Source organism: Acipenser ruthenus, chromosome 12 (genome assembly GCF_902713425.1).
Source record: "Acipenser ruthenus chromosome 12, fAciRut3.2 maternal haplotype, whole genome shotgun sequence".
Classification (NCBI taxonomy): domain Eukaryota; kingdom Metazoa; phylum Chordata; class Actinopteri; order Acipenseriformes; family Acipenseridae; genus Acipenser; species Acipenser ruthenus.
In genome coordinates, this window is record NC_081200.1 from 41,005,959 (window position 1) to 41,029,190 (window position 23,232).

Here is a 23,232-nt window from a genome sequence, read left to right on the forward strand (position 1 = left end):
ATAAGGTTGCAATCTCCTCATCAGAAAGTTACCCACACACAACCTTGGAGATGCACCTGAATGGGTATAGCCTGAAGAGCAGAATATTCCTTCATGCAAAGAGTTTTATAATGAACCCAAGCCCTGAAAAAAAAGAATGCATTAAAATAAAATCTACATGTATATTAATTGACATATAATCACTGCTGCACCTGTAGAATGCAAGACCATTGCTAACTTGCATTCTAGAGTAGTCCGGCGGTTCCTACTAGATTCTGGAGAGATCGCCAGGTGAGGCTCACACCGGCGCACAGGAGGACCCTTCCACCTGCGCTCTAAAACACCCAGGTCATAACCACTGTATTAAAGCGCTCGACTCTATTGTAGTATACAGGTCTGTGTGTGACGTGGTGTATTTACCTACGCATGCATTACTTCATGCACGCTGCAGGGGTCAGTCTTGCACGGAGTTCTTTCGCACCTGTGCCACAATCGGTGTCACAGTGGGGTACGTTTATTGAATGGTGTTGGATTACGTAAAGTTTTCCATTTTCATGTGCCTATTCTTTGATTTAATGTTGAGTTTAGCTTCCTTTTAGCAGTGCCTGAAAAAAAGAATGGCAGTCACATGGGAGTAGCAAAATGGTTTAAAACAGGTATGCTCGCTGCACATTGTGTTGAAGAAACAGAACTAGCAGAACGCAAATCTGCATACGTTTCTGCAGCGATGCACTGTGACAGATTTTAGCATTTCAGTTCAGCTACATGTTAGAGGAATTACCACAATGCAGTACTTGCTGTCTTCTTCCTGCGCACTCAGCAGCAGGTATATACAGACTGGTTTGCAGCAAACTGATTCATTACGGAGTGTAGAAAACGTGGATCTGTTTAAATTTCGTGGATCTGTTTAACCAGCTCCTCCTCAGCAAGTTATCTGAACCGGTACGAACCAGCTGCAATGCCGTGATATGCGTGTAGAAACTGTGAGAGAGATTGTTTGTTTATTGTTTGTTTAACTTTGGGAAGCAACACCGCGGTCCGTGTTAGATTGCACAGAGCTGACTGCTCGCCCAGCCCCTCAACGCAAACATCCCGGGAGCGAGTGAAGCAGGTCGTTCCCATGACAGCCAGACCTGTTGTGGAATATGCTGTAATACTGTGTAACTGTAAAGCAACTCTGTGAAGTGCAGTAGCCTACATAAACGGTGAAAAATAACAAGGTAAAGTAATTCATCTTCTAGTAATCATTTCTAGTATAAAGAGCTGCGTGTGCGTGTGTTACCGGTAATACGAGTGGCGTTTTTTTTTTTTTTTTTCAGTTAACCATTTGGCATGTGTAGCGCATCATAGAATATAATAAAATGTAGGATTTAGCAGCTGGTTAGTTTAATTTGCCACCCGCGGTTTGCACAACATTATTCTGTGCTGTTGTTATTTGTATTGTCTTGTAGGTGTATTTAAAAAAACAAAAAAAAACAAAGTGAAGATTTTCTTTTTTTTCGTATCTTATCTCATAACATTAGGCAACACGCGAAAAGTTCAAACAAAATATTTAAACTTTCCTTGTGTGGTTAAAGTTGAGTTTCAGTATTCTGTCCTTCATCAGCAGTGTAAGCACACTGATTTCATCTCCTGTTCCTCAGAATTTACACACCTGTGCTTCTGTTATTACGGGCAATGGCATGCCGGTGGCATCACTGAATATACAAGTCCTGGTTTTGCTTCAAGGATCACTGTGTCACACAGAAAGTTACTTGACATTTACAAAGTAATTCTGCCAAGATCCGCATATGCACAGCCTCAAATTCTGAAATGATGACAGTGTTATGAGTGTCCAGGAGTCCAGTCCAGGAGCTGCTCTTGTCATAACTACATTTCACACAGGCTAGTGCCTTTAGAAGTGAGAGCCAGCAGCATGATTGCAAACAGATAGGACTCATCGTGGCCACAATGTTGCCTTGCAGATCCACAGGAGCACACAATAGGATAAAGTTTGAATGACGGAATTGGGGGGGTTCCGTTGCCGGAACTGCAACATGACGTTCCTTTCTAGAAGCCTGCTGGATAAACACAAGGAGAACTTCTGCATCGGCAGCGAGATCGGGGACCCCTTCGCCCTGAACCAGAGGTTCACAGAGTCCTGGGACCAGGGCGGTGGACACAGCAGCTCCTGGAGAGGAGGGGGACCCAAGAGGACCCACACGCCGGATTTCATTATGGTAATTGTGTCCTTACAGTAGTACCTAGTCACGCTGCAGAAACCAGCTTCACACGTTTAGGAGTCAGCACCCTGGATGAGGGGAAATGTATCCTTAAGTGTAATACTTCAGGTGTTGTATGCAACCAGCCCCTGGAATATAATAAAGGAGTTGTATGCAGAATATGTCAAACAGTAAAGTGTTAATAATGTTGTCAAATGACTCTCTCCTCACTACCTGAGCAGTGACCTTTAAGGGATTCAATAGGGAGCAATTCAATACTCTTCAATTAAAGTATTCACTTCTATATACAAGGGCCCACATACAGTGCAGTTTGCGTATGAAGGCAGGTATCAGGTGAGCTCGCTTCTCCTAGGTAACTGCAGTAATCACAACCCATTGAACGAGGTGCTGTGTGTGTAAACAGATAGCTGTACCAGGCAGAGCGTGCTGAGTGTACGGGATGCTGTGTGTGTAAACAGATAGCTGTCCCATGCAGAGTGTACGAGGTGCTGTGTGTGTAAACAGATAGCTGTCCCATGCAGAGTGTACAAGGTGCTGTGTGTGTAAACAGATAGCTGTCCCATGCAGAGTGTACAAGGTGCTGTATGTGTAAACAGATAGCTGTCCCATGCAGAGTGTACAAGGTGCTGTATGTGTAAACAGATAGCTGTCCCATGCAGAGTGTACAAGGTGCTGTATGTGTAAACAGATAGCTGTCCCATGCAGAGTGTACGAGGTGCTGTGTGTGAGTGTTGCTAGGACAGTGATTGCGGGCTGCCGTTTGTTTTGTGAGTAAACAATAGTAACCACCACCCTGACTCTTAGCATTATTATTTATTTCTTAGCAGACGCCCTTATCCAATTATTACAAGATATCACATTATTTTTTACATACAATTACCCATTTATACAGTTGGGTTTTTACTGGAGCAATCTAGATTCAAGACAGACAGAAACGTAGACAGACAGACAGACAGACAGACAGACAGACAATCAGATAGCTAGACAGACAGACAGACAGACAGACAGACAGACAGACAGACAGACAGACAGACAGACAGACAGATAGATAGATAGATAGATAGATAGATAGATAGATAGATAGACAAATAGATGGATAGAGAGAGAGAGATAGATAACTAAACAAACACGATGCTGCTCCCACCTGTTGAACTGATTTCCTTTTCAGCTGAGAGAGCAGAAGAACCATCTGCAGAGACACAGCCCTAGTGAAGAGCAGGCCAGCGAGAGAGAGCGGGGTGCAGGAAGGGGGTACGGGCTGGAGGGGACCAATGTCTCAGACAGCCTGGCTCTGAGGAAGCTCACTGACGAGGTACCAGGGGCAGGGGGTGAGCGGGGTGCAGGGAGTGGGTACGGGCTGGAGGGGACCAATGTCTCAGACAGCCTGGCTCTGAGGAAGCTCACTGACGAGGTACCAGGGGCAGGGGGTGAGCGGGGTGCAGGGAGTGGGTACGGGCTGGAGGGGACCAATGTCTCAGACAGCCTGGCTCTGAGGAAGCTCACTGACGAGGTACCAGGGGCAGGGGGTGAGCGGGGTGCAGGGAGTGGGTACGGGCTGGAGGGGACCAATGTCTCAGACAGCCTGGCTCTGAGGAAGTTCACTGACGAGGTACCAGGGGCAGGGGGTGAGCGGGGTGCAGGAAGGGGGTACGGGCTGGAGGGGACCGGCGTCTCAGACAGCCTGGCTCTGAGGAAGCTCACTGACGAGGTACCAGGGGCAGGGGGTGAGCGGGGTGCAGGGAGTGGGTACGGGCTGGAGGGGACCAATGTCTCAGACAGCCTGGCTCTGAGGAAGCTCACTGACGAGGTACCAGGGGCAGGGGGGGAGCGGGGTGCAGGGAGGGGGTACGGGCTGGAGGGGACCAATGTCTCAGACAGCCTGGCTCTGAGGAAGTTCACTGACGAGGTACCAGGGGCAGGGGTTACCAGCAGAGTCCAGTCCTGCACATGGTATCTATATACAGCACACTCGGGTTTCTAGGTTTGTTCGCTGAATGGATGACAGTGTGCTGCTTTCCCTGGGGCCCCCTGCAAAAGAGAGGACACCCACAACATTTATATCATGTTTGTATGATAACTTTAACTGAGGTGCTACACTGTTCACTGCCGTTTATATCTATAAACTGGAAACAGAATATCTGGACCATCACTGGCTAACTAAGGTTTCCATCTACATTCCTGACACACTGTAGTATTAGAGACAGGCCTGAGCTGAAGGGTTATATTGATCCCCTGTGAGTGCCGCCTCACTAGCCTCCTATCAGCAGCAATCACTTCATACTGATCCAGGATCTGCTGTGCCCCGGGAAACACAACGACACACACACACATAGCAAGAGCAGTCTGATAACTTCATCTCAATTTCATTGCTTTTCAGTTTCACAAGCTTAGAATGTCGATCCAGGAAAGCATGCCTACCTTCCCAGCCTGGGTTCCAGAGGTAAGCATTAACCCCAGACCCTCAGCTCTGCCCACTAGGCCACCCCTAACTCTTAGCATTCAGCTCTAATCCCCAGGCCAGTGTGCTGGCCAGTCGTCAGCTCTAATCCCCAGGCCAGTGTGCCAGCCAGTCCTCAGCTCTAAGCTCCAGGGTACATTTCCTCAGTCCTCAGGTTTCACCACTAGACCAGTCTGCTTTATCGCTGGGTCATAGAGTCAGTCTAGCTGTAACTACACAGTCCAGTCTTCACCTCCAGACCCCTGAGCTGCTCCTCCTCAATGGTTTCCCTTATTTCCAGGTGGAGACGAGTCCTCGTCTGCACAGAGAGTGGGAGCACAAGGAGCGAGTCCGGGAGATAGCGGAGACCCACGGGAGACACCTGGCAGAGATCCAGGCATGGAACAGGGACCTGGAGCAAAAGAGAGACGGTACTGGGATACCTGGGAGACTGGGAATGGTGACTCGCTGATAGGGGGAAGTGTCTGCATCTATGATGTTGTTTTTGTTCTTCACTCTGTGTTGGTTCTATGATGGGTGTTGCTGCTGCAGAGATCCGGTGGAGGCTGTCGGAGCTGGCCACGCAGGACACTGCGACGGGACACATCGAGACCATGCTGCTGGAGATGAGAGCTCAGGAGCAGAGGAACCAGCTGGCCCTGGACGAGCTCCGTGAGCAGATAGAGAGCATGCAGGCAGAGGCAGCGTGAGTGTGGGGGAGGGAGGGAGGGAGGGGCACAGGGGAAGCTGGAGATGGGGCAGGGATAGAGGGAGAGGGGGGCATGGAGAGGGAGAGGGAGAGGGAGAGGGAGAGGGGGCAGGGAGAGAGGGACAGAGAGAGGTAGAGAGTGAGAGGGGGAATATGTGCTTGTGAGATGGGGTAAGGGGACAAGGATGATCAGTACCAATTCCAGCAATCACTGCTTCTCTTCTGCAGGAGCAAAGCAGAGCCTGTCACCAGCGGCCTGGCCAACACTGCCCTCCCCGGGGAGAAGAAGGACCTGAGAGTCTCCTTCAACACGATCCCCTTCACCAGCGGGAGCGGCACCCTCTCGTCCGAGATCCGGTACGTGTGTGTGTTCAGAGCTCTGTAGAGTGCTGCCCTGCCCCTGTGTGTGTGATCAGGAGCTGTGCAGAGTGGCCCCTGCCCCTGTGTGTGTGTGATCAGGGGCTGTGCAGAGTGGCCCCTGACCCCTGTGTGTGTGATCATGAGCTGTGCAGAGTGGCCCCTGCCTCTGTGTGTGTGATCAGGGGCTGTGCAGAGTGGCCCCTGACCCCTGTGTGTGTGATCAGGAGCTGTGCAGAGTGGCCCCTGACCCCTGTGTGTTTGATCAGGAGCTGTGCAGAGTGGCCCCTGCCCCTGTGTGTGTGATCAGGAGCTGTGCAGAGTGGCCCCTGACACCTGTGTGTGTGATCAGGAGCTGTGCAGAGTGCTGCCCTGACCCTGACCCCTGTGTGTGTGATCAGGAGCTGTGCAGAGTGGCCCCTGACCCTGACCCCTGTGTGTGTGATCAGGAGCTGTGCAGAGTGCTGCCCTGACCCTGACCCCTGTGTGTTGCATTGCAGTGCCCTGCGGCTGGCTTACCTCCAGAGTGGAGGGACAGAGCCTGTGATCCTAGCCCAGATGCATGACCTGCAGGTGGAGGCGCACACCCTGGAGAGACCCCGCGAGAAACCAGAGCCCCGGAACAAGAAGAGAAGTGTGTGCTGCAGTCAGCGTCTGTGTGCCCCTTTCATCTGGAACACAAACCCTGAGTCATAAAATCAGTGCAGTCTGTGTCTCTGTGCCCCTTTCATCCAGAACACAAACACCGAGTCGTAAAATCAGTAGAGCACCTGACTAAAGAAATCTAGCATATTTTTTCTATTGCTTTATAATTGCTTATCATTCCTTTACACTCCTGACTCGTGTAAAACCCTATTGTTTCAGCTTCATATGTTGCTGACACAGTCAAAAGTACTTGGTAATCATTTTTATTTAAACAAAATAATAATTACTTACTAAGAATTACATAGAGTTAAAGGGAATTACTTTTATTTGACTTTATTTTCTTTTTACTAAATTAACAAACATTTCTAAATTGCTTAAAACTCCGGAATTACTGAATTAAGTAAACATTACTAAAGCAAGTCATTTCTGATGATTTAAAATTACCATACAGTACTTGAAATTACTTTTATATACTATGAATTTGTGAAAACTAGAAGTAGTTATTATTATTTCTTTTTTTAATCTATTAATTACTGAGTGTGGAAATGTGTCTCTCAGTGTAACCCTGGTCTGTGCCTCCCCTCCTCTCCCCAGGACCGGAGGCCAGTCACCGGGCTCTGGACACGGAGCTACTGACTGTGGAGATGGAGAACCAGCGTCTGGAGGACGAGATCCTGAAACTGCAGCTGCACAGGGAGAAGCGCAAGGGGGAAGAGGGTAGGGCTTTACTGCTTAAACCAGGGAGAGCCAAGGCAGGGTCCCGGGACACACACCCCCTGCTCTAACACACTGAGCAGCAAGCGAACACTGCTATGCCATCCCATTGAAAGATTCTAGTGCAAACGCTTGTCTCTGTTAGCATTGCTGTGCTGTATTCTGTACTCACCATGGTGAATCCCATCCATTATCCATTGTTACTTCCTCCTCAAGCAGTCTGTTTTATCGGTGTGCTTTCATCTGAGTGATGTTTGGAATCATATTTAAATGTGGAGGATCCCTAAGTTTACTGCAGTCTCTGTTTACTTTATGAGCTCTTAAAGTAACAGTTTACACTTACTGCATGAGAATTTCCATTGTTAATATTACCAACATTATACATCACATATGTTGTTTTACAGTCTACAGTGTACTGCATATTTTGAGGTCTGGTACAATTGTCAAGCACTGCAGGCTTTTTGAATTGGGTGTTTTGATGCACTATGATCATGTCGCTGTCTTCCCAGATTCAGCTTATTGCCACTGAGCTGTTTATATATTATTGTACTGTACAAGGCAACCCTAATGGAATAGTTTACAAGCATGCATAACTGACACATCATGATGTTAAAAATGATTTCAACAAATTATAACTCGCATTGCTTCTGTATTTAATAAAGCGATTGTTTGAAAGCAGCTGTTTCGCCTCTTCGTTTATCTTACTTGTGCAGTTAGGAGCCTCCTAAAGGGAGTTACGATAATAAATGGAGTACCAGAGAGCCTGTGCCTGGCTCACCCAATAGAGCAGCCTAGCCTTAGAGGAACCGTCTTCAAATCACTTCTCTAAGCCATGTGCAGTCATTACAGATGCGATGCTTGTTGAAATTCATTTTGGATGCTGTGTACTGTAATGTCAAGTGCAAATGCTGCATTGTTTTAATTTGGGAGCAGGCAAGGGCTTGAACGAGAGCTCTAGCAGAACATTAGCTTTTGATACAGAGGCAGTGAGTCAGACAGGGTGGGAGAGAATTGCCTTAATGTTGTCAAAACGCAATACAATACAATACAATACAAATTTCGTTAAAAAAGCTTAAGAATTCAAAGGCAGCTAATCTCAGCGACCGTCTCACAATTGAAATACAGCCTTAATTCCCCTGCCACTGCAGAAACACCAGCATACGTATCTTCTGAACACTGAAATCAATCTTTACAATGCTGCAGTGAGGCTAAATCAGACAAACTTTTGGACAAGAAGTCTTTGTCTTTCCTGTTCTGTTGGGTTAACGTACAGTACTTCTCCCCATGGAGCGTCAGTGTTGTTATTAATAAACAGAGAGCCCTCTCTAACCCCACCCCCCACCCTGCCTGCTTTGCTCTTCCAGAGCTCGCGGACTCGGGCCTGCAGGAGATGCAGATGGAGCACATGCAGCAGATGGCTGGGCTGCAGGCTGAGATTGAGATCCTGAAGCAGAATGCAGAGAGGACGAGAGCCCCCCGAGGAAGGAGAACACCCCCACCCCTTCTCCCACCCCCACCCGCTCTCCCTCCCCCACCCCCCCTCTACCCTCCCGCCCCGGGGATGCACCAGCCAGCCTTCCGACCCGGCGCCATGGTGAGGCCAAAGCTAGCACCCCCCCTCCCCCTGTTTAACATCCAGAACTATTAAACACTCAATAGGATTACTTAAAGGAACTGAATAGAGTTAATAGCAAACCTCCCCACAGTTAAGACTTTAAGAAAGAAGTTGCATTTATATTTCTAGGGTTGGCTGGTATGTAATCTGTGATTCTCTGTGATTCCCTGACCAAGCTAAATGCTTAATTACTGAACTTTGTTTCCTTCCTTTACTGCCATACTGTAATTCAGTCATGATCGCCTGAGCTGTGTTGAGTCTCAGGGCGGTCAGCTTGGCTCTCTCTGTCTGTAACGACCCTTCCATACTGTAATTCAGTCATGATCGCCTGAGCTGTGTTGAGTCTCAAGGCGGTCAGCTTGTCTCTCTCTGTCTGTAACGACCCCTCCATACTGTAATTCAGTCATGATCGCCTGAGCTGTGTTGAGTCTCAGGGCGGTCAGCTTGGTTCTCTCTGTCTGTAACGACCCTTCCATACTGTAATTCAGTCATGATTGCCTGAGCTGTGTTGAGTCTCAGGGCGGTCAGCTTGGTTCTCTCTGTCTGTAACAACCCCTCCATACTGTAATTCAGTCATGATCGCCTGAGCTGTGTTGAGTCTCAGGGCGGTCAGCTTGGCTCTCTCTGTCTGTAACAACCCCTCTGTGTTTCACAGGGTCACACAAAGCCCCAGACTCCCTTGATGGGGAAGCATGTGCTGGATCCTCCAGATGCGCTGGGCCCTTCCCCATACGACCCGGCGTAAGTTATTTCTCCTGATCTGGTTTCTGAACAGTCAGCAGTGGGGATTTTACCATTCACCTCGTTCCAGTAAGCATCCTTTTACAGCTACAGACCACTGCTGAACTAGAGACTTTACTCTGTATTAACCCTGCTGGTGTCCCCCCACCCCATTCTTAGCATCACTCACTGCAATAAAGATTTGGTGGACAGAGGCACCTCCTCTCTCCTATAGGAAACAATCCCAGGCTCTGCATCACGCTACCCCAGCCACAATAAAAGCAGCTTTCCAGACTGCAGTCTAAGTCTGCAACTCAACGGCTCTTGCTCGTTCGTTCATTCCTCTTCTTTCATTGCAGCGCCGGGTTTGTGATATTTTACGACTTCCTGCTGGGTCTGGAGCCCTCGCTGCGCATGGTGCGCTTGGTGGCCGGTTTGTATAACAGCGGGCAAGAGATGGGCCGGCCCACACCACTGCCAGGGGTGCACTGCGAGGTCGGGGGGGCCCTGCAGTACGTCACGGAGGGGTACCCCGGAAACCTGGCTGTGCTGTCTGTTAAACAGCCCGTCCCCAGGTGAGATGGAGGTCAGGGCGGGTAACCTGACGTCTTCGGTCTGTGTGTAAGTGTGGAGGGTGGCTCCAACAACAGTCTTTTAATCTGATCTACTCTAAGCCAGCTCAAGTCCGAGTTGTAAGTATAAATGCACTAATTGAGATCCACTATACTGCTCTTTTGATCTCATATCAGTGTAACGGGCAGCGTTGTGTGACGCACTGCTGTTACAGTGTGCAGGTTCGCTGGTTTGCACTCTGCCTCCACCCTGTTACATAAGGAGGCTGCAAGGGGAATTGGTAGGCATAAGCAAGTACATTTAAAAATGTTAAAAAGTATGCAGCAATATTGTAGTTTGATCTGGTAAAAAATTAAAATTATTTCTTTAGTATTGTTTAGCCAGCTTTTTAGTCTTTTAGTCTTACCCATTTTAGGAATGAAAAAGTTCATTTTTATCTGTTGTAAAATGTGTATATTTGTGGACCCATTATTATTATTATTTATTTCTTAGCAGACGCCCTTATCCAGGGTAACTTACAATTGTTAGAAGATATCACATTATTTTTACATACAATTACCCATTTATACAGTTGGGTTTTTACTGGAGCAATCTAGGTAAAGTACCTTGCTCAAGGGTACAGCGAGTAGCCAGTATAACCTGATTCAGCCCTACCTGGTTTAGGAAGCTGCACATTCCCCATTCATTTGCTATCCTGTCCCCTGCAGAGTGCGTCCATCGCCCTCTATCTCCCTGGTGGTTGAACTGCAGGCTTCAGGCGGGTTCGACACCTATGGGCAGGAGATCCAGAGGCTGGTGACCCGGGGCTGGACTAAAATAGACATCTTCGACCATCACAACCAGGTGATCAGTGGCTTCTGGAAGATCCCTATCCGCGTCCTACCGGTCAGGCCATCGCTGACCACCGGGCAGCTGAACGGAGTGCCGCAGGTATGAGCCGGCCTGGGAAAGTGGTATGTGATTTCAATTCCAGCATGCTGCCTGCCCGATAGATCTCTGTGTGTGTGTGTGTTTCTCTGTCACAGACGGGGGGCACTGAACTGTACCTGCGGGTGGTGAATGCGCGAGATGCGGACATGCAGTCGCTAGCTAACATGGATCCTGGCAACGCGCTCGCCTACAAATACCCCTCCATGGTACGTGGACTCACAACATGCAGATACCGTAATGCAGCGGCAACCCCACACTTGAATGTGGCTGTGCAGCATTGCTGCTGTGGATGGAGTCAGCCCCTGTTTTGTCTTATTGGTATTATCCAAACAGCATTGTGTGAACATTTTGTAAATTTAGATGCTGCATGAAAAAAGGAAGAGTCATTATGACAGGACAGCATTCGAACACCACATGTGTGGCAAGTGGAAAGATCTTTGAGGTTAGATAATGCATTTATTCAGTGCCATGTAGACAATGCTATAAGTCTTGTTACTTGTGGTCTGTTGTCTTTAGCTGACGCTCTATTTTGTTCACAGGTGTCTGCACGCACCGTCGCCCATGCCGAGAACCCTCCCCTTCACCTCACCCCTTATCACCCTTCAACCAATCATTACCTTTCTGTCCCTTCTCACATTGATCAAATCGACCCTCCCCCTGTGGAGCCAGGCCCTGTCCAGCACAGAGCCAACCAGAGGTGAGAAAGAGAGACAGAGCCCGCCCACGCCCTGCCCACGCCCCGCCCACACCCCGCCCACACCCCACCCACACCCCTGCTGTTATACACAAGCGACAGGCTAGCTTTTATTTTTCTGATTCAAAATAAAAGGTAGTTTTGTTGTTTCTTTTCACACAAGGACTAGGTTAATATTAAATGAAGGAATGCACCCATATAAATGCGATACGTACATTTCACACAAAAAAAAGCTCCCCCTCACAACCACACTGCGGCTGGCTTTCTGTCCAAACATGTTGGAAGGAGGGGCTTATATTGGGGTACACCAGGGGGCCGTGGGTGGGGGGGGTCTCATTTATCTCATTTATTTATAACAATGTTTTACCTCTTCATACAAATCATTTGTCACGTGTGTTCATAAATGGCCGTATTATATATTCACATGTATATATTTATTTTAATAAAGAACTGGAATTCAATCTAAAAGCATTCAGTTTTAGAAGTGCTGTGTATGTTTTTTTGGGGTGGGTTTCCGAGCCGCTGAATTCTGATCTCCTCTTTCTCACCTCCAGGGCTGATTGTGGTGTCTGACTCACAGATTCACTCACTAGTCATGTCTCTCTTCTGTGTGATTCTCTGAGGCTCCTCCCAGCATGCATGATTCACCCTTTCCACCAGTACAGACCAGTGCAACAATCAGAGATGCTTTATAAGAAATAAAGCCCGGAGATTTCTTTGCAGAATGCTCTGCTTTGCTACCATTAGTTGTCAGTTCCAGAGCGACCCAGGAGTTGCGGCCTGTTAGAACGAGGGGGGGAAGGGTTCATGTTTATTCCAATCAAACTGTCTGTACCCGCCCTTTTTATTAGACTGATGAGTGATTCCAGGCACTGTGCAAACCTGTGTGAGGTGTCTGTGTAGCATGAGGGGATATTGGCAGAAGCATGAACTGGCTGCAAGCTGCAGGTGCTGTTATACACAGCCCTCACCGTCCCGTAACTCTAAAGCTGAGGGAACACCATGACACTTCGCGGCTTGGGACTTGTTTTCAGGAGACTGGGTTTCACACCACTGCATGGCACACCAGGGGAGACTTGGGCTTTGATACAGCAAAAGTGCTACCAACTAGGTCTCTTGGAACCAGGTTTCAAGCCACTGTTCCTGAAAAGGTGGCTTTGTCTTCCCTCAGCTTAATAACTACCAGTAAGCGTTTTCATTAGTATCATAATGTAAACTACAGGAGTGTACAGCCTTGTTATATAGAGCTGTCGTGCAACACCTGGAAGATAATAAGGCTGCCTGTAGTTAATAAACACTAACGTGTTCCCCGGCTTTGCCTCAGAGCAGCTTCTTATCCCAGGTCCTGGTGAGATCAGTAAGAGCTTGTACTCGCACACCATCATTTTCATGCTGTATCTGAGTGGAGGGGTGACTTTCCTTGCTCCTTTGCCTGCTTGGGTTTCAAATAGAATAATAATAATAATTTGGGTTTAAAAGGAGATGCAGGTATTTGAATAATGGGATTCTTTTTCGATTGGTCTGTCTTTATTTTCTTTTCCTGATTCTTCTGATGATTGTTTTTATGAACGTGGTGGCGTTCCTCATTAAATTGTCCCACGTGGTGCAACGGCTGCCTCTCCTTGAAGCGTCTGTGGGTTCAGGTAAACAATCCTATTACCCTGAACTCTGTCACGCCAGACCAGGTACAGCACAAGCATGCAAATAGTCCAGTTACTGTATGTGATGTAATTGTGGCTTGCAATGGTTACACCCTGGGAGGCTATATTATAAACATACAGTGCCAGATCACTGCATAGTAAGTGTATATGTATTTGTATCTTAGTTACAGGCTGTGGTTTTCCTGTACCTCACATACTGCAGCCTACAATACACAGCAGTATTGTGTGTGCAGTAGCTGTACTATGGTTTTGGCTTGTCCCTTTATTATGAGAATTCATACAGCATGATAACCACGATGTTGTATGTTCAGAATGGTTTTCAATGCATTACCTCTAAACCCTCTTGTTATCTGTGGGTGTTCAGTATGTGAGCACTATGGAATCTTCCTGTACTGTACCTCTCTGTGTTCTGTTCCAGTGTTCTGGAATCTTCCTGCACAGTCATGCCCACTGTACCTCTCTGTGTTCTGTTCCAGTGTTCCGGAAGTCTCTGCCCAGACTGGCGCTGCTGAAGAGCCTGATGAGAAGAGCGTGGGCTTCATAGTGGACCGAGTGAGTGACGCGCCCAGTGGAGACGGCAGCCTCAGACTCACTGGGTACAGCCAGCGAACAGGGAGGGTAAGAGCAGAGCTTGGGTAGCATGGAGTGCCGCCCCTCTTTATTTAACAGTTATTTAGCAACCTTGGAACCACCGAACTTCCTGCTTCCGGTTCATATGTATATTTTTAGATGTTAGTAGTTGTTTGTATTGTTATCGCTGTATTGTTATTGTATTGAGTACGGTCTATGTAGGTCTCTCTTTGTGTTAGTGCTGCACTATTGAGATGTGCCTGTGCTGGCCCTGCCTGCGGGCACAAACTGAATAAACTAAACTAAACTATTGTGCTTGTTTCTGATGCCACGTCCTGCAGGTTATCTTCACCAAGCACTCAGGCATGGTGTGCAGCACCTCCGCAGTGAAATCCAGCATCAAGAAGGGCTGCTTCATATTCGGAGAACAGGAGGTGAATATCAGCATGGCACCAGTGCAGATCAAAGTCTGCCAGCTAGCTTAAATGGCAGGCAAAAAACTCAAGTTTTGTGTGTCAAGGTATCAGACTCCCTATTAGTTTTCTCCTGTTTCTTAAAAAATGTGTAAAGTTTAGGGCTGATGTGTTTATATCATCTCCAGCCGTTGACACAAAGTCTATAGGCATTGATGTTCAAACTTAGCCTTAAACTCAGCCCCCCCCCCAGATGGTTCATTTCGTATCAGTTAAATACTGAATAAATGACGCGTTACTGAACGTGCCCCTGGGTGTTTGCTGGCGCTCTGGCAGTGACCGTTTCGCTGCTTGTTCTCAGATGATATTCCGTGGCGTTGAGCCCCAGGCAGACATGGTCCTGATCGTGCGTTTCTATCACTGGCCCGGTGGCAGCAATGCCACGGCTCCGTGGGACGGGGACGGGAGCCTGAAGGGCCTGAGCGACAGGGAGGAGTGCGCCGTCGCCTGGGGGACCCTCGCGCTCACCAGACCAGCCGCCCCACGTGAGTTAATTTGCTTTGAATGCTGATGGATCATTAGAGGTGTAACGAATGACTGTGCGTGTCGAGCAATCGGGATACTTTCTTTACATGGTATCGTTTGTATCGGGATGCATGACAAAGAAGCACTACAGAGCTCATTGTGGTTCACCAAGTGGTGCTGAGTGAAGAATAGGTTTGTTTTCTAGTTGGTATGAACACATACTGTCCATTACATGTTTATTTTTATTTTTTTAACAAAATAGTCATTTCATCTTATTGTGCTTCATACAAGTAGCTCATCAGGAACATCACAGGTATCGTGATGCATATCGTATCAGGACCTGCATATCATGATATGTATTGTATCAGGACCTGCACAGGACATTAGTGTATCGCTGCACCCCTGGTTAGCTGGGCTGCTCCTTTGGCTTAGTGTTCCAATCCTTGGTGTCCTGGGATTCATATCCTGCTAAGGGCGATATATTCGCTGAAAGGCAAGCAGCAACATTGGGCTCTATTCACAGAGCTATTTAAGCAGGTTTTATAGTCTGTTTCGACGTGTTAAATGTACAGAGGATACCGCATGGCCGGTATTTCATATCTCCCTTGCAGATAAGCACTCCAGAGTCTGTGCGGAGGTGGTGTGGAACAGCGGCACGCACTCTGTCCCTCTGTATCATGTGCCAGCACCCCCGGCCATCGGCCTCAATGCACTGGTAAGTTAGTTAATCCTGGATCCGCTGAGCTTTTAAAAACATGCAGATTTATAGATGTGATCACAGAGATACTGCACTTCTACTCCCACGCACTTCTGTACTTTGTAATTCCACCTCTTGAGAAGTACAGCCTCATGGGTAATTGCAGTGGAATTACAGGTCCGTTGTTACCATGGTTCCTGTCTGTCTCTGATTCCAGCCCGGTGATCGGCTGGTCGAGGCCTTTGAGCCGTATGGGACCGCGTCGGTGCGTCTCCACATGTACAGCGGAACAAGACCGGAGTTCCCCTTCCCCCCAGAGTCTCCGATCGACACGCGAGTCTACCAAGAGTGGCCCAATGTAAGCAGCTGTAATGTCATAGGGGCTGAGGACACAGCTTAAACACGTAATACCGCAGACCAGTGGTGACTACACTCTTCAGACACACAAGACACACAATACACACAATATTACATTTAGACGCTTTAACAGTTTGTTCTACAAACTAGCTTTTTATCTTAGTTTTTCAAATTTTACATTTTTTTTAATCTCTTTTAATTTGTGTTTTGTTCTGTAATTTAATGGTTTAATTGTTCATTTTTGTATGGGTGTGTGTGCGTGTGAAGCGCTTTGGGGTCCTTGTGATGAAAGGCCCTATAGAAAAGGGAATTGTTTTTGCTGTTGGTGTTCTGGCTCCAGCTCTACAGCGCTTTCTAGGTAAGCTTAAGGAGCCAGTGCGGTATTGGCCTGGTGGTGCTCAAACAGTTGTGGCTCAGACAGACTCTAATCATTCCTCTGCTCTCTTTAGACGGCGTTCATTTACCGGCAGCGAGAGCGCGCTCCCTCCCAGCCCTTCGTCTCTGGGGACGGGATTGAGCTCTACATTGACGGGGCTCGCTTCCTCCCGGACTCTGTGACGCTCAGCAGGGTCACCGGACGCATCTTCAACAGGAACTACAACCAGTGAGTATCGAGGAGGGGCCGCAAACCAGAGAGACAAATGCACACGATGTGATCTTTTCAGGCCCTCTTGTCTCACGGTTACAGTGGAGCATGCTCTTTGATTGCTTGAGTGATCGGTCGCCTGGTCAGCATGTGATCCGTTTTGTTTTGCTCAGACACCACGGCTGTTCTTTGCTATCTGATGGTGGAGGCTAGAGAAGATGTGGCTTGCCCACCCTCTTCCCGTTCTCAGCATCTTCTCGTTTATTAACAGAATCGGTCCCGACATCTCCACTGGAATCGACCTGAACAGCAACATCTTCGAACCGTTCTATAACCACCACGTGGAGGTCCGCAATCCCACAATGCCCCCGTCAGCCACTCTCTTGCTGAAGGTACGAGGGAGCTGCCTTTTATTAAACATGTTAATACAGTTCAGATCTGCTGTGGCAAAGCATCTCCTCCATGAGCTGTGGGAGACTGTGTTGTGGGAGGGGTAAGGGTTAGGGTCATCTAAATATTGCTGTAAGATCTTCAATAGCTACAAACAAGAGAGCCTTGCCCAAAAGCACCTCTTAACTCTTTAGGGTACAAGGGGCACATGTGTCCCACGAATAAAATGATGCTAACTTTCTTATTTTTGCAATGAGGTGCACAAAACAGGGTTTAAATCCAGGTTGGATCCAGTCATCCAAATTGTCAGTTTCCTCCTCGTGATACTCGAGTTGCTCTTAAATGTATTTTAAGAAGAAACCGTTTGAACAGCCGCTGGGTACCTTAAGAGGAGAATGAAAGACAGCTGTTTGTGTTTTGAACTCCTCACACTGATGAATGGAGTTATTGAAATACTTCTCAAAGGCAATTCGGATGATCAGCACGCCCCTTGTCTGTGTATGTCTGTAATGGAGATGAGGATGTGAGGAGACGAGGAGTGGCTCTCCTCCTTCAACCTCCCGGTGTGTTTGTTCACCCAGGTGTACGCTGTGGACCGCTTCAGTTTGAAGCTGGTGCTGATTGGCTGGGCTGCCCTCAGCCTCTTCGTGGAGTCAGGCAGTGAAAGCCAGCCCAGCGTGGACACGACAGCAGTGCAGGTAACAGAACCACCAGGCTGAGTCTGCAGGGAGGGAAACAAGACTCCTATTGCACAGCAGTCCAGGTTTTGATCCGAGCAATGTATAGGTAACAAGCTCAGGTGTGTCTGATTAAACTCATAGTAAAACCAGGAATGGATCAAACTGTCTTAGTTCCATCTCTGCCGCTATGTTGAAGATGCACTGATTGGCCTAAGGCTGCTCCTTCTGGCATTATCCATGGTAAACACTTTGCCTGCTGTGCCGGGGCACTAGATGCTTGAACCGTTACCCCACTCTTCCAAAGGAAGATCATGTCAGCTGGCATCGCAGGCACAGCTCTGAGGACCACCCCTTATAAAAATGCACCTCTGTAAATTTGCACTGTATTTTTACAGGTTTCCCCCCATGATTTTCCCATGGTTATACACAATGCATGTTCCATAACTTACCCTGGCTTGCCATGTTTATTAATGTGCTTTACCACACCTCGCTGTGCTGTACCATGGTTTCACTTTGCTTTATTACACTTTGCTATGTTTTTACTATGGAAAACTTTTATAAGGGACTGCATCATAGATAGGATTCTTCATTCCAACAATTAAAAGTCCCCCAAACAAAAATCCCTTTCATTTTCTTTCTCAGATCTCGTTGAATGAAGGGGCCCATCAGCTCAGACTGTACCACCGTGGGCCAGACCCTGACAAGCCTTTATCAGCCAGCTGTCTCGCAGCAGGGGGAGGGAGGTGAGGGTTTGGGTAGGAAGCGTACTGCACATGAGGAACAGTGTGCTGGCATTACTCCCAGTGCGGTGTGTCTGTCTGCCTGTCTTGTATATGGTTGATTTGCTTGTATATGGGTTGTTGTATATGGTTGATTTGCTTGTATATGGGTTGTTGTATATGGGTTGGTGTATATGGGTGATTTGCTTTTATATGGGTTGTTGTATATGGTTGATTTGCTTGTGTATGGGTTGTTGTATATGGTTGATTTGCTTGTATATGGGTTGTTGTATATGGTTGATTGCTTGTATATGGGTTGTTGTATATGAGTTGATTGCTTGTATATGGGTTGTTGTATATGGGTTGGTGTATATGGGTTGTTGTATATGGTTGATTTGCTTGTATATGGGTTGTTGTATATGGTTGATTTGCTTGTGTATGGGTTGTTGTATATGGTTGATTTGCTTGTGTATGGGTTATTGTATATGGTTGATTTGCTTGTATATGGGTTGTTGTATATGAGTTGATTGCTTGTATATGGGTTGATTGCTCTCACATGCACTGCCTTCCTCTGTGCAGGGGTGTGCCCTGCGCCTCTCTGCTGGTGAGGCTGGTGAAAGCTCCAGTTGATAAGAACCACCGAGCCCTGCTGAGGAGCGCGGTCCCCGAGGCGGACTGGGAGAGACTGGGGCTGTTCCAGCCGAGACCCCGCTACTCCGACGGGGTTTACTACTCCGACACAGCCAAGCCCAGCCAGGGGGAGGCCTGCCTCCACAGCGCCATGATCAACAGGTGGGCGATGACCCGAGCCTTCAACAAACATCTTCCTAACGCCCCTCTCATCAGCACAGCGACATTGTCTCCAGTACCTAATGAGCGTGTTGTTTATTGTCACTTTGTGAACCCCATTTTTGTTTTCTTCATTGCTGAAACACTATAGTTCACTTTGTGCATCACAAGGAAGATACTATGGCCGTACATTTACATCCCGTTCTGCACTTAGGAAAGTATGTGGGGTCAGGTGGGGTCCTGTTCCCCTTAACGCAGGAAGCGAATGGGGAGAGGTATCCTGACTGAAATGAGGCATAGTAAGAAAAATAGGATCTTAATGATCTGAAATGTACGTTCAAGACATAGAGTGGTGAGAGTACGGAATGGTTTACCGAGACACATTGCTGAATCATTGGGATCCTTAAAGACCAGCGTTGACAAAGTTATGGGAACAATGAGCTTCTAGGAACCGGACCTCTGGTTTGTGAATGTTCTTCTGTTCTTACGAGCCCATTCAGACGTGTGGATGAGTGGGAGTTCTCTCCATGTATGCAGTGTCTGATCCAGTGTGTTCTTCTCTGCAGGTCCGTGGTTCTGGTTCGAGAGATCCTGGACCTGATAGCGGGGAGTCGAGCCCAGGAGCTGGGGTCGGACCTGGAGATCTCAGAGTGGATCAAAGACAAGCTGAACCACATGATGGACAGCAAGCCCAAGCCCTTCGACCTGGACCACGTCTCTCGCTACCTTACCAGCTACGGAGTGAAGGTGGGAATGTCCAGCCAACACTCTGTAAAACACTCAATAGTGCGGAAATTTAGAATGATTAAATGATATTTAAAGATGATTTAGGTGTTTAATGAAACACTGGTGTGTCTGTGTTTTCACACTGTGTCTGTGTTGTGTCTGTGTCACTATATTTAAAGATGATTTAGGTGTTTAATGAAACACTGGTGTGTCTGTGTTTTCACACTGTGTCTGTGTTGTGTCTGTGTCACTATATTTAAAGATGATTTAGGTGTTTAATGAAACACTGGTGTGTCTGTGTTTTCACACTGTGTCTGTGTTGTGTCTGTGTCACTATATTTAAAGATGATTTAGGTGGTTAATGAAACACTGGTATGTCTGTGTTTTCACACTGTGTCTGTGTTGTATCTGTGTCACTGCTCTGTATTTTGTAGGTGTCTGTGGACCGCGCTAAGAACCTGCCGTGGCCAGCCTTCACGCTGGCTCTCTGTTCCTTCAGTCCTCCCGCTGCGTTCTACCACGGGGCGTCCCGGGTCAGATACGACCGGCCAGCCTTTGTGGAGAAGCTCGATTTCAACAGCAGCCAGAGCGCCCCCGTGTGGCTAGATGGATTTAAGGTAGCAGACATACTTTCAGATGACTTCCCACTTGGCGTTCATTGTATTCAGTAATGTTAACAGATTCATCCCAATTAAACGCACTTTCATGCAGATATTATTTTATTTTTTTTTGGTTCAAAGTTCTGCTGAATCACGTAAATAGTCAGATTTTAATCACATGGCTTTTCCCCTGGTTTAAAACGTCTTCAAGGACTACCCACTGGAAAGACTTGGTCCCAAATCAATTTTTTTTTTTTTTTTTTTTGTTTAAGGAAAAGTCTGGATTCATTATCAAAATGTAAACCATACCTGAGCCGCCACATGAATCTGAATAATGACTGCAATATGGGAACAGCCTTAGTGAATTATAAACCACATGTAAATCACAGCTTGGATATACAGAGCGGGACACAGGAGAAACACAACCACCCCTATAACTATACCATGACTACCCCTACCCCTAACCCACTAAGCATGTACCATAGTTTACCCTGGCTTGCCATGTTCATCAATATCCATACCTCGCTGGCCTTTACAATGCTTACCTGTGCATTCAATATGCTTTGTTACACTTCGCTATGCTTTTACTATGGTAAACTTTCATAAGGGAAACCACATTACTAGCAATGTGTTTGTTTTTCCATGCATGTGAATCAGATTATGTTCAATCCTCTTCCTCTCACATGACCCTGTCTGCTCCCCAGTCTTTTCCCAAAAGGATCCATGATAAGTTCCTGGCTGTGGTTGTGCATCTCTACGCGGTCTCTGTACACTCGGGCCAGGACGCCCCCAGGAAAGACAAGCGCGACAAGAAGGAGAAGCGGGAGGAGAGCGAGAGGGAGGTGTTGACCTACAGCTTGGGCGCCCAGGCCTGGACTGCCCTCCCAGTCTTCTCCAGAGGGTACTGCCACACTGGAGTCTACCAGCTTCCCCTGTACCAGGGAGCGCCCTCGCAGGTAGGATTACTGCTCTTTAAGGAAAGACCAGTGCAAGCAGCAGAGTAAATTAGCATCTTTGTAGCTCCGACACTATGAATGGTAGCTAAATAATGTCATCAGGAGATGTATGTGTGTCGGGTATTTCAGCTCGTTCTGTTCAATTTCTCAGGCTGCCCTAGCTGCCCTGTCGCAGGGGGAGTGCCAGAGTGTCCTCGGGGATCTGGTGCAAAAGAACAAGGTGGGTTTGACAGGCTTTTTACTGTGGGGTCTTTGTTGTCTGTATCGTTGTGTAAAACTGGAATAAAATAACTGAAGCAGGCAACAATTTCTACATTGTCTGGAATGACTGCGTGAAGTTAAGGAGGGTCTAGTTCCTTGCTGACTGGTAAGAAAAAAGAATTGCCAAATAAGTTAACGAAGGAATGAAATACTACCACTGTTTCTAACGTATAAAAAACGCTTGTTCACGCTGCCCAGGTCCAGCGTCTGAAAGGCGCATCCGTGTTCGTACGGATTGCGGACGGCAGGAGAGATGAAGAGCTGGAGGGCCTCAGTGAGAAGGTAGCGTGGCTCAAGCCCCACTGTCCTCTAGTGTATATGGATGCTAATGGAATAGGCTGGCATTTTCACATGCTACACCAATTGCTGAAGATACCGTAACTACATTAAAATCCATTTCCAAGTGTGTTGCACAAAACAATCACTTGTATGCACATGCGGCACTCGTGCAAAAGTGCCTCGCACAAGCGTGTCTCACATGAGTACAGCTCATTCTTAGTTGATCAGTGGGCGTGTCTGCAGCCTTTTCCAAATCCAGCAGATTCCAGTTTTTACTTGTGTCTCGGGTTCCGATTCCTCCCGTACAGGAGACTGACCAGTGCTACCTGCCCCCGGATCAGAGAGACTCGTACAGTGTGGAGCACGGTGGGGCGGGACTGTCCCAGCTCATCCCAGCCGGGAAATCACGGGACGAGTTCCCTGGACAGCTGGCAAACAGGTTCAGACAGGTGAGCGAGCTCTACCTCGCATGAGAAACAAATCGGTTACACTTTCAAACAAGGACGCAAATTCCAAAGAATTCCAATGCATTACCTAGTATCCCTGTGGTGTTCCACTCAAATTCATTATGAATTTGTGGCCACTTTTTTTAAATTATCCTCAGGACTAGAAAAAACATTTTTGGTTGCTCAGATATTACTCCTGTTGTAATTAACACAACCCTACAGACCCTCCACTTGCTACATCCATAAGTCTTAATTTGACTAGTAAGAAAGATAAAAGCACACTGCCCACGATGCTGTACCATGAGGGTCACATTTTGCTTTGTTATATTAGTATATGGATGTTTGTGTTGTGATTGGAAGTGACCTTTTCAGCTGAAAACACAATCCAGTGTAATCTGTTCCTCTGTTCCTCTTGCAGCTGGTTTACCAGACCCTGAGGAACACAGCTGAGAACAGCACAGGACCGGCCCTGATGGAGCTGAGTAAGGATGGGGTTGAAACAGCTGCCCTGCCCCCCCTGCCGGCTCCACACCCCAGGACAGCAGACCTCAAACCCAACCCCACAAACACAGCACAGCCGAGCAATGCAGCCCCCCACATTCTCCAAACACCATCGCTGAGGATCCCCAGATCAGAATCAGCTCAGCAACACCCCCCTAAACCCCCATCAGCACCCCCTCCCCCCGAACTGCTTAGAGCTAGGGTCCCCAGCTCACTGTGACCCCAAACTTATTCTCATGGGGAGGGGGGGGCACCAAAATTAAAGCTTTTATTTTTTATAAACTGTCAATGTAGATCTCTTGACAAATGCCTAGTGTTTTTATATTATACTCTTAAATAAAGTCAGATTACATTTTTTTTATTTTATTTTTTAATTAATCCAACACATGCGTGTTTGTTTTTGCTTCCACATAATGGGCAGTAGGGACTACAAGCTTACTGAGGTATATATAAATATATATATCTAGATTTACTTTTTCTGG

General features: G+C 47.4%; 1 protein-coding gene across 1 annotated transcript; it reads left to right on the forward strand.

Moving 5' to 3' along the window:
- Positions 1-387: 387 nt before the first annotated feature.
- Positions 388-23,106, forward strand: LOC117417190 (uncharacterized). The gene is made up of 32 exons (XM_059034163.1): positions 388-1,199; positions 1,944-2,198; positions 3,370-4,008; positions 4,579-4,641; positions 4,940-5,069; positions 5,191-5,344; positions 5,576-5,704; positions 6,205-6,338; positions 6,944-7,066; positions 8,428-8,657; positions 9,334-9,419; positions 9,758-9,973; positions 10,679-10,901; positions 10,997-11,107; positions 11,441-11,598; positions 13,733-13,874; positions 14,168-14,260; positions 14,601-14,784; positions 15,376-15,479; positions 15,679-15,819; positions 16,268-16,422; positions 16,676-16,796; positions 17,376-17,492; positions 18,117-18,217; positions 18,773-18,985; positions 19,549-19,729; positions 20,143-20,325; positions 21,012-21,263; positions 21,415-21,483; positions 21,723-21,806; positions 22,112-22,252; positions 22,668-23,106. The coding sequence occupies exons 2-32, from the start codon at positions 1,977-1,979 to the stop codon at positions 22,968-22,970; spliced, it is 5,202 nt and encodes a 1,733-aa protein (XP_058890146.1). The 5' UTR covers positions 388-1,199; positions 1,944-1,976; the 3' UTR covers positions 22,971-23,106.
- The last annotated feature ends 126 nt before the right edge of the window (positions 23,107-23,232 follow it).

Coding starts and splice junctions, on each gene's coding strand:
- LOC117417190 (XM_059034163.1), top strand. CDS start 1,977: ATGACGGAATTGGGGGGGTTCCGTTGCCGGAACTGCAACATGACGTTC. Junction 13,875..14,167: donor ACAGCCAGCGAACAGGGAGG/GTAAGAGCAGAG, acceptor CACGTCCTGCAG/GTTATCTTCACCAAGCACTC. Junction 16,797..17,375: donor CAGCCACTCTCTTGCTGAAG/GTACGAGGGAGC, acceptor TTGTTCACCCAG/GTGTACGCTGTGGACCGCTT.